The sequence below is a fragment of the Schistocerca piceifrons genome, chromosome X (genome assembly GCF_021461385.2).
Source record: "Schistocerca piceifrons isolate TAMUIC-IGC-003096 chromosome X, iqSchPice1.1, whole genome shotgun sequence".
Classification (NCBI taxonomy): domain Eukaryota; kingdom Metazoa; phylum Arthropoda; class Insecta; order Orthoptera; family Acrididae; genus Schistocerca; species Schistocerca piceifrons.
In genome coordinates this window covers 978,979,582-978,994,793 of record NC_060149.1, presented here as the reverse complement: position 1 = coordinate 978,994,793, position 15,212 = coordinate 978,979,582, and the positions used below count along the sequence as shown (strand labels likewise).

The window sequence follows — 15,212 nt, the reverse complement described above, 5'->3', positions numbered from 1 at the left end:
AAGTACAAGAAGACTGACTCTTCTTACTCTCTATGTTCTGAACCATTCCTGTGACACTAGTTATAGATTCCGATGCTGCTCTCCAGGATTACTGTATCCCTTGGACCTTCTTATTGACGAAGAAACACAGGAATTGCATCGGAATTAAATAAAAAAGGCACAATGCCGACTTAAGGACAAGAAGACTGACTCTTCTTACTGACTATGTTTTGAACCATTCCTGTGACACTAGCTATAGATTCCGATGCTTTATTTCAGGTTTACTGTATCCCTCTGACCTTCTTATTGACGATGAAACACAGAAATTGCATCGGAAGAAAATACAAAAGGCACAAAGCCGAATTAAGTAAAAGAAGTCTGACTCTTCTTACTGTCTGTGATTTGAACCATTTCTGTGACACTAGTTGTAGATTCCGATGCTTCACTCCAGGTTTACTCTATAGGTTGGACCTTCATATTGACGATGAAACACAGAAATTGCATCAGAATTAAATAGAAAATGCACAATGATGACTTAAGTACAATAAGACTGACTATTCTTACTGACTATGTTTTGAACTATTGCTGTGACACTAGTTATAGATTCCGATGCTTCACTCCAGGTTTACTGTATCCCTTGGACATTCTTATTGACGATGAAACACAGAAATTGCTTCGGAATTAATTACAAAAGGCACAATGCCGACTTAACTCTTTGGAGCACGGTGGTATACATAGTATACCACCTTTTGAAAATTTTCTTGGCTCTTTGCACAGTGGTTTAACTGCACGACCACCACTCTAATATGCTCACCTAGTTCTCTACTTATCAGACAGATGGCACTCACTGCCTATAAGGAATCAGTTCCCGCCAAGAATTGCATAGATTACAACTGTGAAAGCTGCGTGCTGAGTTGTGCATGGTTTTTGCGTGTGAATAGTGGTTTATAACGAATTTCTTGTTGCGCCTGTGTTTTTTCCATATCTTGGACGTCACAGCTACGGTATGAACCCATGTATACATTCATATGCACAATCTTCCGTTATTTATATACAATTTATTTTGGTGGTATATTATTTGTACCACCGTGCATGTAGCAGTAATCTATTGCATTTCGTTTCCTAGTATAAAATTCGAAATCCTCCGCTACAAAGTTTAGTTTTTAATTGTGTTGTGACTTATTTTAGCTCTTTCTCCATTTTGTTTTGCTTACGTATTCTTTACTTGGATTCAGGCTGTTGTTTGAAAATGAAAATGTCAAGAAGAGGCTTACGAGATGAAGAAATCGAACGATTATTGTGTGAAATTCCATCAGACGAGGATTCCACTGTTGACACCACAGATGACGAATCTGATTATGAAGCAAGCATTGTTGCGGAGGCTATTGTGTCGTCTGAAGGCGAAGTTTCAGAGAGCGAGGAAGAAAGTGAGTCCACTCCGCCAAAACGCGCTGCTGACACAGCGCCAACTTGGGGACAACAATTCAATGCTACCTCAGGAATGCAGTTCGACAGTGAATCAGGACCAAGTGCTTTTATTAGGGACATTGATGATCCAGAACCTATCGATATATTCGAAAAAATATTTCCAAAAGAGCTAGTTCAGCTAATCGTTTTCCAAACAAATTTATATGCGACGCAATCTGGCAAGTCTTTCACTCCAACAACTGACAATGAAATACGAACTTTCCTGGGAATCAACATTTTGATGGGTATAAAGCGTATGCCAGCATACAGAGACTACTGGTCTAGTGCCCCAGAACTTCATGATCGTTATATTGCATCTCTGATGGCAGTAAATCGGTTTGGATGGTTACTGAGGAACATTCATCTGAATGATAACACATTGCATCCAGAAAAAGGACACCCAGGTTATGACAAACTGTACAAGCTGCGACCAGTGATCAAGATACTATCTGAATCTTTTTCCAAGTGTTACCAACCCAGCAAACACCTAGCAATTGATGAGTCAATGATCAAATTCAAAGGCCGCAACAGTATGAAACAATACATGAGAGATAAACCCATAAAGCGTGGTTACAAAGTGTGGATGCTGTGTGACAAGACCTCTTACAACTTGAAATTTGATATTTACACCGGAAAAGTAGGTGACACAGTGCAAACAGGCCTTGGGGAGCATGTAGTGCTGAGTTTGTCCTCTGAACTCGTAAATAAAGGCCATTATCTTTATTTCGACAACTATTTCAATAGCTATAACTTGTTGGCTGGTTTACAGCAGAGAAACATATATGCCTGTGGGACAGTTCAACCAACAAGGAAACATTTACCCAAATTAAAAACAGACAAAGAATTAAGCAGAGGTGAATTTGACTGGAGGGTCAGCAACTGTGGCATCCTCTACTTGAAGTGGAAAGATAAGAGAGCTGTTCATCTCCTTTCAAATTTTCACAGTCCTGAAGTTACTACAGTGACTCGCCGTGAAAGAGATGGTTCACGCATAGAGCTACCTTGTCCTCAAGCAGTGATGGATTACAATGCACACATGAACAATGTCGACAAGTTCGACCAACTGAAAAAATCATATGAAATAAGCCGGAGAAGTAAAAAGTGGTGGCACCGAATATTCTTTCACCTGCTTGATGTCAGTATCGTCAACAGCTATATAATTTGGAAGGAACTAGGCGATAGAGAAAAAATGACTGCCAAAGTCTTCAGGATGAGTATCCTGCAAAGCTTAGTAACCCAGAAAACACCATTGAGGCCATCTAGACTTCATGAGAGTCAAGTCCACGTAAAGAAAAACAAGCCATATGTTTCCTCACGCCAGCGTCTCGACAATTCATCCCACCAGCCAGAGCGTACTACCGCCAGACGTTGTGCGAAATGCAGTACAAAAAAGAAGCAAGTGCGCACTTTCTGGATGTGCGCTGAATGCAAAGTGCCTTTGTGCCTTAGCAAAACAAAAAGGTGCTTTCAAGATTTTCACAAAAAGGAATAAGAAACATATTTTATTTGTAAGGTTTGTAATTTGATTTTGTATTGTAAATGACCAATTGCCAGAAATAAAATTATTTTACATTAATTATACTAATTATTACTGCTTAGAGTAGAATTTAAAGGTGAGTTACAAGCACAAACCAAGATATCTCAAAAACTTTAGGTACGGCCCTAAGTGGCATGGTGGTATATTATATATACCACCATCTAAAACCAAAATCAATACAATAAAAAATTTTAATTCATGTTTTCCTTTATTAGCAACCCCACCAGACATAGAAAATGCATGTTTTATTAAAAAATTAATTAAACATAAAATCTGTGCATCAAAGAGTTAAGGACAAGAAGACTGACTCTTCTCACTGACTATGTTTTGCACCATTCCTGTGACACTAGCTATATATTCCGATGGTTCACTTCAGGTTTATTGTATCCCTCTGACCTTCTTATTGACGATGAAACACAGAAATTGCATCGGAATTAAATAGATAAGGCACAATGTCGACGTAAGTACAAGAAGACTGACTCTTCTAACAGTCTATGTTTTGAACCACTCCTATGACACTAGTTATAGATTCCGATGCTTCACTCCAGGTTTACTTTATCCCTTGGTCCATCTTATTGACGATGAAACACAGAAATTGCATCGGAATTAAATACAAAAGGCACAATGCCGGCTTAAGGACAAGAAGACTGACTCTTCTTACTGACTATGTTTTGAACCATTCCTGTGACACTAGCTATAGATTCCGATGCTTCACTTCAGGTTCACTGTATCGCTCTGACCTTCTTATTGACGATGAAACACAGAAATTGCATCGGAATTAAATACAAAAGACACAATGCCGACGTAAGTACAAGAAGACTGACTCTTCTTACTGTCTATGTTTTGAACCATACCATTGACACTAGTTATAGATTCCGATGCTTCACTCCAGGTTTACTGTATCCCTTGGACCTTCTTATTGACGATGAAACACAGAAATTGCTTCTGAATTAAATAGAAAAGGCACTATGCCGACTTAAGTACGAGAAGACTGACTCTTCTTACTGACTATGTTTTGAACGATTCCTGTGACACTAGTTATAAATCTCGATGCTTCACTTTAGGTTTTCTGTATCCCTTGGACCTTCTCATTGTCGATGAAACACAAAAATTGCATCGGAATTAAATACAAAAGGCAAAATGCCGACTGAAGTACACGAAGACTGACTCTTCTTACTGTCTATGGTTTGAACCATTCCTGTGACACTAGTTACAGATTCCGATGCTTCACTCCAGTTTTACTGTATCCCTTGGACCTTCTTATTGACGATGAGACACAGAAATTGCGTCGTAATTAAACACAAAAGGCACAACGCCGACTTAAGTACAAGAAGACTAACTCTTCTTACTGACTATGTTTTGAACCATTCCTGTGACATTAGTTGTCGATTCCGATGCTTCACTTCAGGTTTACTGTATCCCTCGGACCTTCTTATTGACGATGAAACACAGAAATTGCATCGGAATTAAATACAAAAGTCACAATGCCGAATTAAGTTCAAGAAGAGTGACTCTATTTACTGTCTATTTTTGAACCAGTCCTGTGACACTAGTTATAGACTCCGATGCTTCACTCTAGGTTTACTGTATCCCTTGGACCTTCCTATAGACGATGAAACACAGAAATTGCATCGGAATTAAATACAAAAGGTACAATGCCGACCTAAGTAAAAGACGTCTGACTCTTCTTACTGTCTATGATTTGAACCATTCCTGTGACACTAGTTACAGATTCCGATGCTTCACTTCAGGTTTACTGTATCGGTTGGACCTTCACATTGACGATGAAACACAGAAATCGCATCAGAATTAAATAGAAAATGCACAATGATGACTTAAGTACAATAAGAATGACTATTCTTACTGACTACGTTTGAACCATTCCTGTGACACTAGTTATTGATTCCTGTGCTTCACTCAAGGTTTACTGTATCCCTTGGACCTTCTTATTGACGATGAAACACAGAAGTAGCAGCGGAATTAATTACAAAAGGCACAATGCCGACTTAAGGACAAGAAGACTGACTCTTTTTACTGACTATGTTTTGAACCATTCCTGTGACACTAGTTTTGGATTCCGATGCTTCACTTCAGGTTTATTGTATCCCTCTGACCTTCTTATTGACGATGAAACACAGAATTTGCATCGGAATTAAATAGAAAAGGCACAATGTCGACGTTAGTACAAGAAGACTGACTCTTCTTAGTGACTATGTTTTGAACCATTCCATTGACACTAGTTATAGATTCCGATGCTGCACTCCTGGTTTACTGTATCCCTTGGACCCTCTTATTGACGATGAAACGCAGAAAATGCATCGGAATTAAATACAAAAGGCACAATGCCGACTTAAGTACAGAAGACCGAATCTTCCTACTGACTATGTTTTGAACCATTCCTGTGACACTAGTTATAGATTCCGATTCTTCACTCCAGGTTTGCTGTATCCCTTGGACCTTCTTATTGACGATGAAACACAAAAATTGCATCGGAATTAAATACAAAAGGCAAATTGCCGACTGAAGCACACGAAGACTGACTCTTCTTACTGATTATGATGTGAACCATTCCTGTGACACTAGTTACGGATTCCGATGCTTCACTCCAGGTTTACTGTATCCCTTGGACCATCTCATTGACGATGAAACACAGAAATTGCATCGGAATTAAATACAAAAGGCACAATGACGACTAAAGTACAAGAAGACTAACTCTTCTTACTGACTATGTTTGAACCATTCCTGTGACACTAGTTATGGATTCCGATGCTTCACTTCAGGTTTACCGTATCCCTCTGACCTTCGTATTGACGATGAAGCACAGAAATTGCATCGGAATTAAATACAAAAGGCACAATGCCGAATTAAGTTCAAGAAGACTGACTCTTCTTACTGTCTATATTTGAACCAGTCCTGTGACACTTGTTATAGACTCCGATGCTTCACCCTAGGTTTACTGTGTCCCTTGGTCATTCTTATTGACGATGAAACACAGAAATTGCATCGAAATTAAATAGAAAAGGCACAATGCCGACTTAAGTACAAGTAGACTGACTCTTCTTACTGACTATGTTTTGAAGCATTCCTGTGACGCCAGTTATAAATTCCGATGCTTCACTTCAGGTTTACTGTATCCCATGGAACATCATATTGACGATGAAACACAGAAAATGCATCGGAAATAAGTACAAAAGGCACAGTGCAGAAAAAAGTACAAGGAGACTGACTCTTCTTACTGTCTATGTTTTGAACCATTCCTGTGACACTAGTTATAGATTCCGATGCTTCACTCCAGGTTTACTGTATCCCTTGGACCTTCTTATTGATGATGAAACACAGAAATTTCTTCGGAATTAAATACAACAGGCACAATGCCGACTTAAGGACAAGAAGACTGACTCATCTTACTGACTATGTTTTGAACCATTCCTGTGACACTAGCTATAGATTCCGATGCATCACTTCAGGATTACTGTATATGATTTGAACCATTCCATTGATACTAGTTATAGATTCCGATGCTTCACTCCAGGTTTACTGTATCCCTTGGACCTTGTTATTGACGATGAAACACAGAAATAGCATCGGAATTAAATAGAAAAGGTAAAATGCCGACTTAAGTACAAGAAGGCTGACTCTTCTTACTCACTATGTTTTGAACCATTCCTGTGACACTAGTTATAGATTCCGATGCTACACTCCAGGTTTCCTGTATCCCTTGGACCTTCTTATTGACGATGAAACACAGATATTTGCATCGGAATTAAATACAAAAGGCACAATGCCGACTTAAGTACAAGAAGAATGACTCTTCTTACTGACTTTGTTTTGAACCATTCCTGTGACACTAGTTATAGATTCCGATGCTTCAGGTTTATTGTATCCCTCTGACCTTCTTATTGACGATGAAACACAGAAATTGCACCGGAATTAAATACAAAAGGCACAATGCCGACTTAAGAAAATGAAGTCTGACTCTTCTTACTGTCTATGATTTGAACCATTCCTGTGACACTAGTTATAGATTCCGATGCTTCACTCCACGTTTACTGTATCCCTTGGACCTTCATATTGACGATGAAACACAGAAATTGCATCAGAATTAAATAAAAAATGCACAATGATGACTTAAGAACAATAAGACTGAATATTCTTACTGACTATGTTTTGAACCATTCCTGTGACACTAGTTATAGATTCCGATGCTTCACTTCAGGTTTACTGTATCCCGTGGACCTTCTTATTGACGATGAAACAAAGAAATTGCATGGGAATTAAATACAAAAGGCACAAAGCAGAATTAAGTACAAGAAGACGGACTCTACTTACTGTCTATGTTTTGAACCATTCCTGTGACACTAGCTATAGATTCCGATGTGTTCACTTCAGGTTTCAGGTTTACTGTACCCCTCTGACCTTCTTATTGACGATGAAACACAGAAATTGCATCGGAAATTAATACAAAAGGCACAAAGCAGAATTAAGTACAAGAAGACTGACTCTTCTTACTGTCTATGATTTGAACCATTCCTGTGACACTAGCTTTAGATTCCGAAGCTTCACTTCAGGTTTACTGTATCCCTTGGACCTTCTTATAGACGATGAATTACAGAAATTGCATCGGATTTAAATAAAAAGGGCACAATGTCGACGTAAGTAAAAGAAGACTGACTCTTCTTACTGTCTATGTTTTGAACCATTCCTGTGACACTAGTTATAGATTCCGAAGCTTCACTCCAGGTTTACTATATCCCTTGGACCTCTTATTGACGATGAAACACAGAAATTGCATCGGAAATAAATACAAAAGGCACAATGCCGACTTAAGTACAAAAAGACTGACTCTTCTTACTGTCTACGATTTGAACCATTCCATTGATACTAGTTATAGATTCCGATGCTTCACTCCAGGTTTACTGTATCCCTTGGACCTTGTTATTGACGATGAAACACAGAAATTGCATCGGAATTAAATAGAAAAAGTACAATGCCGACTTAAGTACAAGAAGACTGACTCTTCTTACTCACTATGTTTTGGACCATTCCTGTGACACTAGTTATAGATTCCGATGCTTCACCTCAGGTTTACTGTATCCCTGGACATTCTTATTGACAATGAAACACAGAAATTGCATCGGAATGAAATACAAAAGGCAAAATGCCGACTTAAGTACACGAAGACTGACTCTTCTTACTGTCTATGTTTGAACCATTCCTGTGACACTAGTTATAGATTCCGATGCTACACTCCAGGTTTACTGTATCCCTTGGACCTTCTTATTGACGATGAAACACAGAAATTGCATCGGAATTAAATACAAAAGGCACAATGCCGACTTAAGGACAAGAAGACTGACTCTTCTTACTGACTTTGTTTTGAACCATTCCTGTGACACTAGTTATAGATTCCGATGCTTCAGGTTTATTGTATCCCTCTGACCTTCTTATTGACGATGAAAGACAGAAATTGCACCGGAATTAAATACAAGAGGCACAATGCCGACTTAAGAAAAAGAAGTCTGACTCTTCTTACTGTCTATGATTTGAACCATTCCTGTGACACTAGTTATAGATTCCGATGCTTCACTCCAGGTTTAAAGTATCCCTTGGACCTTCATATTGACGATGAAACACAGATACTGCATCAGAATTAAATAGAAAATGCACAATGATGACTTAAGTACAATAAGACTGAATATTCTTACTGACTATGTTTTGAACCATTCCTGTGACACTAGTTATAGATTCCGATTCTTCACTTCAGGATTACTGTATCCCTCAGACCTTCTTATTGACGATGAAACACAGAAATTGCATCGGAGTTAAATACAAAAGGCACAATGCCGACTTAAGTACAAGAAGACTGACTCTTCTTACTGTCTGTGATTTGAACCATTCCTGTGACACTAGTTATAAATTCCGATGCTTCACTTCAGGTTTACTGTATCCCTTGGACATTCTTATTGATGATGAAACACAGAAATTGCATCGGAATTAAATACAAAAGGCACAAAGCAGAATTAAGTACAAGAAGACTGACTCTACTTACTGTCTATGTTTTGAACCATTCGTGTGACACTAGCTATAGATTCTGATGCTTCACTTCAGGTTTCAGGTTTACCGTACCCCTCTGACCTTCTTATTGACGATGAAACACAGAAATTGCATCGTAATTAAATACAAAAGGCACAAAGCAGAATTAAGTACAAGAAGACTGACTCTTCTTACTGTCTATGTTTTGACCCATTCCTGTGAAACTAGCTTTAGATTCCGAAGCTTCACTTCAGGTTTACTGTATCCCTTGGACCTTCTTATAGACGATGAATTACAGAAATTGCATCGGATTTAAATAGAAAGGGCACAATGTCGACGTAAGTACAAGAAGACTGACTCTTCTTACTGTCTATATTTTGAACCATTCCTGTGACACTAGTTATAGATTCCGATGCTTCACTCCAGGTTTACCATATCCCTTGGACCTCTTCTTGACGATGAAACACAGAAATTGCATCGGAAATAAATACAAAAGGCACAATGCCGACTTAAGTACAAGAACACTGACTATTCTTACTGACTATGTTTTGAACCATTCCATTGACACTAGTTATAGATTCCGATGCTTCACTCCACGTTTACTGTATCCCTTGGACCTTCTTATTGACGATGAAACACAGAAATTGCATCGGAATGAAATGGAAGAGGCACAATGCCGACATAAGTACAAGAAGACTGATTCTTCTTACTGACTATGTTTTGAACTATTCCTGTGACACTAGTTATAGATCCGATGCTACACTTCAGGTTTACTGTATACCTTGGAACTTCTTATTGACGATGAAACACAGAAATTGCATCGGAATTAAATACAAACGGCACAATGCCAACTTAAGTACAAGAAGACTAACTCTTCTTACTGACTATGTTTTGAACCATTCCTGTGACACTAGTTATGGATTCCGATGCTTCACTTCAGGTTTACTGTATCCCTCTGACCTTCTTATTGACGATGAAACACAGATATTGCATCGGAATTAAATACAAACGGCACAATGCCGACTTAAGTACAAGAAGACTGACTCTTCCTACTGTCTAAGTTTTGAACCATTCCTGTGACACTAGTTATAGATTCCGATGCTTCACTTCAGGTTTACTGTATCCCTTGGACCTTCTTATTGACGATGAAACACAGAAAATGCATCGGAATTAAATACAAAAGGCACAATGCCGACTTATGTACATGAAAACCGACTCTTCCTACTGACAATGTTTTGAACCATTCCTGTGACACCCGTTATAGATTCCGATGCTTCACTTGAGGTTTACTGTACCCCTTGGACCTTCGTATTGACGATGAAACACAGAAATTGCATCGGAATTAAAAACAAAATGCACAATGCCGAATTAAGTTCAAGAAGACTGACTCTTCTTACTGTCTATTTTTGAACCAGTCCTGTGACACTAGTTATAGACTCCGATGCTTCACCCTAGGATTACTGTATCCCTTGGTCCTTCTTATTGACGGTGAAACACAGAAATTGCATCGAAATTAAATAGAAAAGGCACAATGCCGACTTAAGTACAAGAAGACTGACTCTTCTTACTGACTATGTTTTGAAGCATTCCTGTGACACCAGTTATAAATTCCGATGCTTCACTTCAGGTTTACTGTATCCCTTGGAACATCATATTGACGATGAAACACAGAAAATGCATTGGAAATAAATACAAAAAGTACAATGCAGAATTAAGTACAAGGAGACTGACTCTTCTTACTGTCTATGTTTTGAACCATTCCTGTGACACTAGTTATAGATTCCGATGCTTCACACTAGGTTTACTGTATCCCTTGGACCTTCTTATTGATGATGAAACACAGAAATTTCTTCGGAATTAAATACAAAAGGCACAATGCCGACTTAAGGACAAGAAGACTGACTCATCCTACTGACTATGTTTTGAACCATTCCTGTGACACTAGCTATAGATTCCGATGCATCACTTCAGGTTTACTGTACCCCTCTGACCTCCTTATTGACGATGAAACACAGAAATTGCACCGGAATTAAATACAAAAGGCACAATGCCGACTTAAGGAAAAGAAGTCTGACTCTTCTTACTATCTATGATTTGAACCATTCCTGTGACACTAGTTATAAATTCCGATGCTTCACACCAGGTTTACTGTATCCCTTGGACCTTCTTATTGATGATGAAACACAGAAATATCTTCGGAATTAAATACAAAAGGCATAGTGCCGACTTAAGGACAAGAAGACTGACTCATCTTACTGACTATGTTTGAACCATTCCTGTGACACTAGTTATAGACTCCGATGCTTCACCCTAGGTTTACTGTATCCCTTGGTCCTTCTTATTGACGATGAAACACAGAAATTGCATCGGAATTAAATACAAAAGGCACAATGCCGACATACGTACAAGAAGACTGACTCTTCTTACTCACTATGTTTTGAACCATTCCTGTGACACTAGTTATAGATTCCGATGCTTCACCTCAGGTTTACTGTATCCCTTGGACCTTCTTATTGACGATGAAACACAGATATTGCACAGAAATTAAATACATAAGGCAAAATGCCGGCTGAAGTACACGAAGACTGACTCTTCTTACTGTCTATGTTTTGAACCATTCCTGTGACGCTAGTTATAGATTCCGATGCTTCACTCCACGTTTACTGTATCCCTTGGACCTTCTTATTGACGATGAAACACAAAAATTGCATCGGAATTAAATACAAAAGGCAAAATGCCGACTGAAGTACCCGAAGACTGACTCTTCTTACTGACTATGATTTGAACCATTCCTGTGACACTAGTTACGGATTCCGATGCTTCACTCCCGGTTTACTGTACCCCTTGGACCTTCTTCTTGACGATGAAACACAGAAATTGCATCGGAATTAAATACAAAAGGCACAATGCCGACTTAAGTACAAGAAGACTAACTCTTCTTACTGACTATGTTTTGAACCATTCCTGTGACACTAGTTATGGATTCCGATGCTTCACTTTAGGTATACTGTATCCCTCTGACCTTCGTATTGACGATGAAACACAGAAATTGCATGGGAATTAAATACAAAAGGCACAATGCCGAATTAAGTTCAAGAAGACTGACTCTTCTTACTGTCTATTTTTGAACCAGTCCTGTGACACTAGTTAAAGACTCCGATGCTTCACACTAGGTTTACTGTATCCCTTGGTCCTTCTTGTTGACGGTGAAACACAGAAATTGCATCGAAATTAAATAGAAAAGGCACAATGCCGACTTAAGTACAAGAAGACTGACTCTTCTTACAGACTATGTTTTGAAGCATTCCTGTGACACCAGTTATAAATTCCGATGCTTCACTTCAGTTTTACTGTATCCCTTGGAACATCATATTGACGATGAAACACAGAAAATGCATCGGAATTAAATACGAAAGGCACAGTGCAGAATTAAGTACAAGGAGACTGACTCTTCTTACTGTCTATGTTTTGAACCATTCCTGTGACACTAGTTATAGATTCCGATGCTTCACTCCAGGTTTACTGTATCCCTTGTACCTTCTTATTGATGATGAAACACAGAAATTTCTTCGGAATTAAATACAAAAGGCACAATGCCGACTTAAGGACAAGAAGACTGACTCATCTTACTGACTATGTTTTGAACCATTCCTGTGACACTAGCTATAGATTCCGATGCATTACTTCAGGTTTACTGTACCCCTCTGACCTTCTTAATGACGATGAAACACAGAAATTGCATCGGAATTAAATACCAAATGCACAATGCCGACTTAAGTACAAGAAGACTGACTCTTCTTACTGTCTATGATTTGAACCATTCCATTGACACTAGTTATAGATTCCGATGCTTCACTCCAGGTTTACTGTATCCCTTGGACCTTGTTATTGACGATGAAACATAGAAATTGCACCGGAATTAAATAGAAAAGGTACAATGCCGACTTAAGTACAAGAAGACTGACTCTTCTTACTGACTATGTTTTTGAACCATTCCTGTGACACTAGTTATAGATTCCGATGCTTCACTTCAGGTTTACTGTATCCCTTGGACCTTCTTATTGACGATGAAACACAGAAATTGCATCGGAATGAAATACAAAAGGCAAAATGCCGACTTAAGTACACGAAGACTGACTCTTCATACTGTCTATGTTTGAACCATTCCTGTGACACTAGTTATAGATTCCGATGCTACACTCCAGGTTTTCTGTATCCCTTGGACCTTCTTATTGACGATGAAACACAGAAATTGCATCGGAATTAAATACAAAAGGCACAATGCCGACTTAAGGACAAGAAGACTGACTCTTCTTACTGACTTTGTTTTGAACCATTCCTGTGACACTAGTTATAGATTCCGATGCTTCAGGTTTATTGTATCCCTCTGACCTTCTTATTGACGATGAAACACAGAAATTGCACCGGAATTAAATACAAGAGGCACAATGCCGACTTAAGAAAAAGAAGTCTGACTCTTCTTATTGTCTATGATTTGAACCATTCCTGTGACACTAGTTATAGATTCCGATGCTTCACTCCAGGTTTAAAGTATCCCTTGGACCTTCATATTGACGATGAAACACAGATATTGCATCAGAATGAAATAGAAAATGCACAATGATGACTTAAGTACAATAAGACTGAATATTCTTACTGACTATGTTTTGAACCATTCCTGTGACACTAGTTATAGATTCCGATGCTTCACTTCAAGATTACTGTATCCCTCTGACCTTCTTATTGACGATGAAACACAGAAATTGCATCGGAGTTAAATACAAAAGGCACAATGCCGACTTAAGTACAAGAAGACTGACTCTTCTTACTGTCTGTGATTTGAACCATTCCTGTGACACTAGTTATAAATTCCGATGCTTCACTTCAGGTTTACTGTATCCCTTGGACCTTCTTATTGATGATGAAACACAGAAATTGCATCGGAATTAAATACAAAAGGCATAAAGCAGAATTAAGTACAAGAAGACTGACTCAACTTACTGTCTATGTTTTGAACCATTCGTGTGACACTAGCTATAGATTCTGATGCGTCACTTCAGGTTTCAGGTTTACCGTACCCCTCTGACCTTCTTATTGACGATGAAACACAGAAATTGCATCGGAATTAAATACAAAAGGCACAAAGCAGAATTAAGTACAAGAAGACTGACTCTTCTTACTGTCTATGTTTTGACCCATTCCTCTGAAACTGGCTTTAGATTCCGAAGCTTCACTTCAGGTTTACTGTATCCCTTGGACCTTCTTATAGACCATGAATTACAGAAATTGCATCGGATTTAAATAGAAAGGGCACAATGTCGACGTAAGTACAAGAAGACTGACTCTTCTTACTGTCTATATTTTGAACCATTCCTGTGACACTAGTTATAGATTCCGATGCTTCACTCCAGGTTTACCATATCCCTTGGACCTCTTATTGACGATGAAACACAGAAATTGCATCGGAAATAAATACAAAAGGCACAATGCCGACTTAAGTACAAGAACACTGACTATTCTTACTGACTATGTTTTGAACCATTCCATTGGCACTAGTTATAGATTCCGATGCTTCACTCCACGTTTACTGTATCCCTTGGACCTTCTTATTGACGATGAAACACAGAAATTGCATCGGAATGAAATAGAAGAGGCTCAATGCCGACATAAGTACAAGAAGACTGACTCTTCTTACTGACTATGTTTTGAACTATTCCTGTGACACTAGTTATACATCCGATGCTACACTTCAGGTTTACTGTATACCTTGGAACTTCTTATTGACGATGAAACACAGAAATTGCATCGGAATTAAATACAAACGGCACAATGCCGACTTAAGTACAAGATGACTAACTCTTCTTACTGCCTATGTTTTGAACCATTCCTGTGACACTAGTTATGGATTCCGATGCTTCACTTCAGGTTTACTGTATCCCTCTGACCTTCTTATTGACGATGAAACACAGATATTGCATCGGAATTAAACACAAACGGCACAATGCCGACTTAAGTACAAGAAGACTGACTCTTCCTACTGTCTAAGTTTTGAACCATTCCTGTGACACTAGTTATAGATTCCGATGCTTCACTTCAGGTTTACTGTATCCCTTGGACCTTCTTATTGACGATGAAACACAGAAAATGCATCGGAATTAAATACAAAAGGCACAATGCCGACTTATGTACATGAAAA

The 15,212-nt window shown here is 38.6% G+C and overlaps 1 protein-coding gene across 1 annotated transcript; it reads left to right on the top strand.

The window, feature by feature from the left end:
* Positions 1-816: 816 nt before the first annotated feature.
* On the top strand, positions 817-3,100 carry LOC124722836 (piggyBac transposable element-derived protein 4-like). The gene is made up of 4 exons (XM_047247957.1): positions 817-902; positions 1,168-2,798; positions 2,896-2,959; positions 3,046-3,100. Exons 1-4 carry the CDS (start codon positions 817-819, stop codon positions 3,098-3,100), a joined length of 1,836 nt encoding a protein of 611 aa, XP_047103913.1.
* The last annotated feature ends 12,112 nt before the right edge of the window (positions 3,101-15,212 follow it).

Coding starts and splice junctions, on each gene's coding strand:
- LOC124722836 (XM_047247957.1), top strand. CDS start 817: ATGGCACTCACTGCCTATAAGGAATCAGTTCCCGCCAAGAATTGCATA. Junction 2,799..2,895: donor TTCATCCCACCAGCCAGAGC/GTACTACCGCCA, acceptor TTTGTGCCTTAG/CAAAACAAAAAGGTGCTTTC. Junction 2,960..3,045: donor AAACATATTTTATTTGTAAG/GTTTGTAATTTG, acceptor ATTACTGCTTAG/AGTAGAATTTAAAGGTGAGT.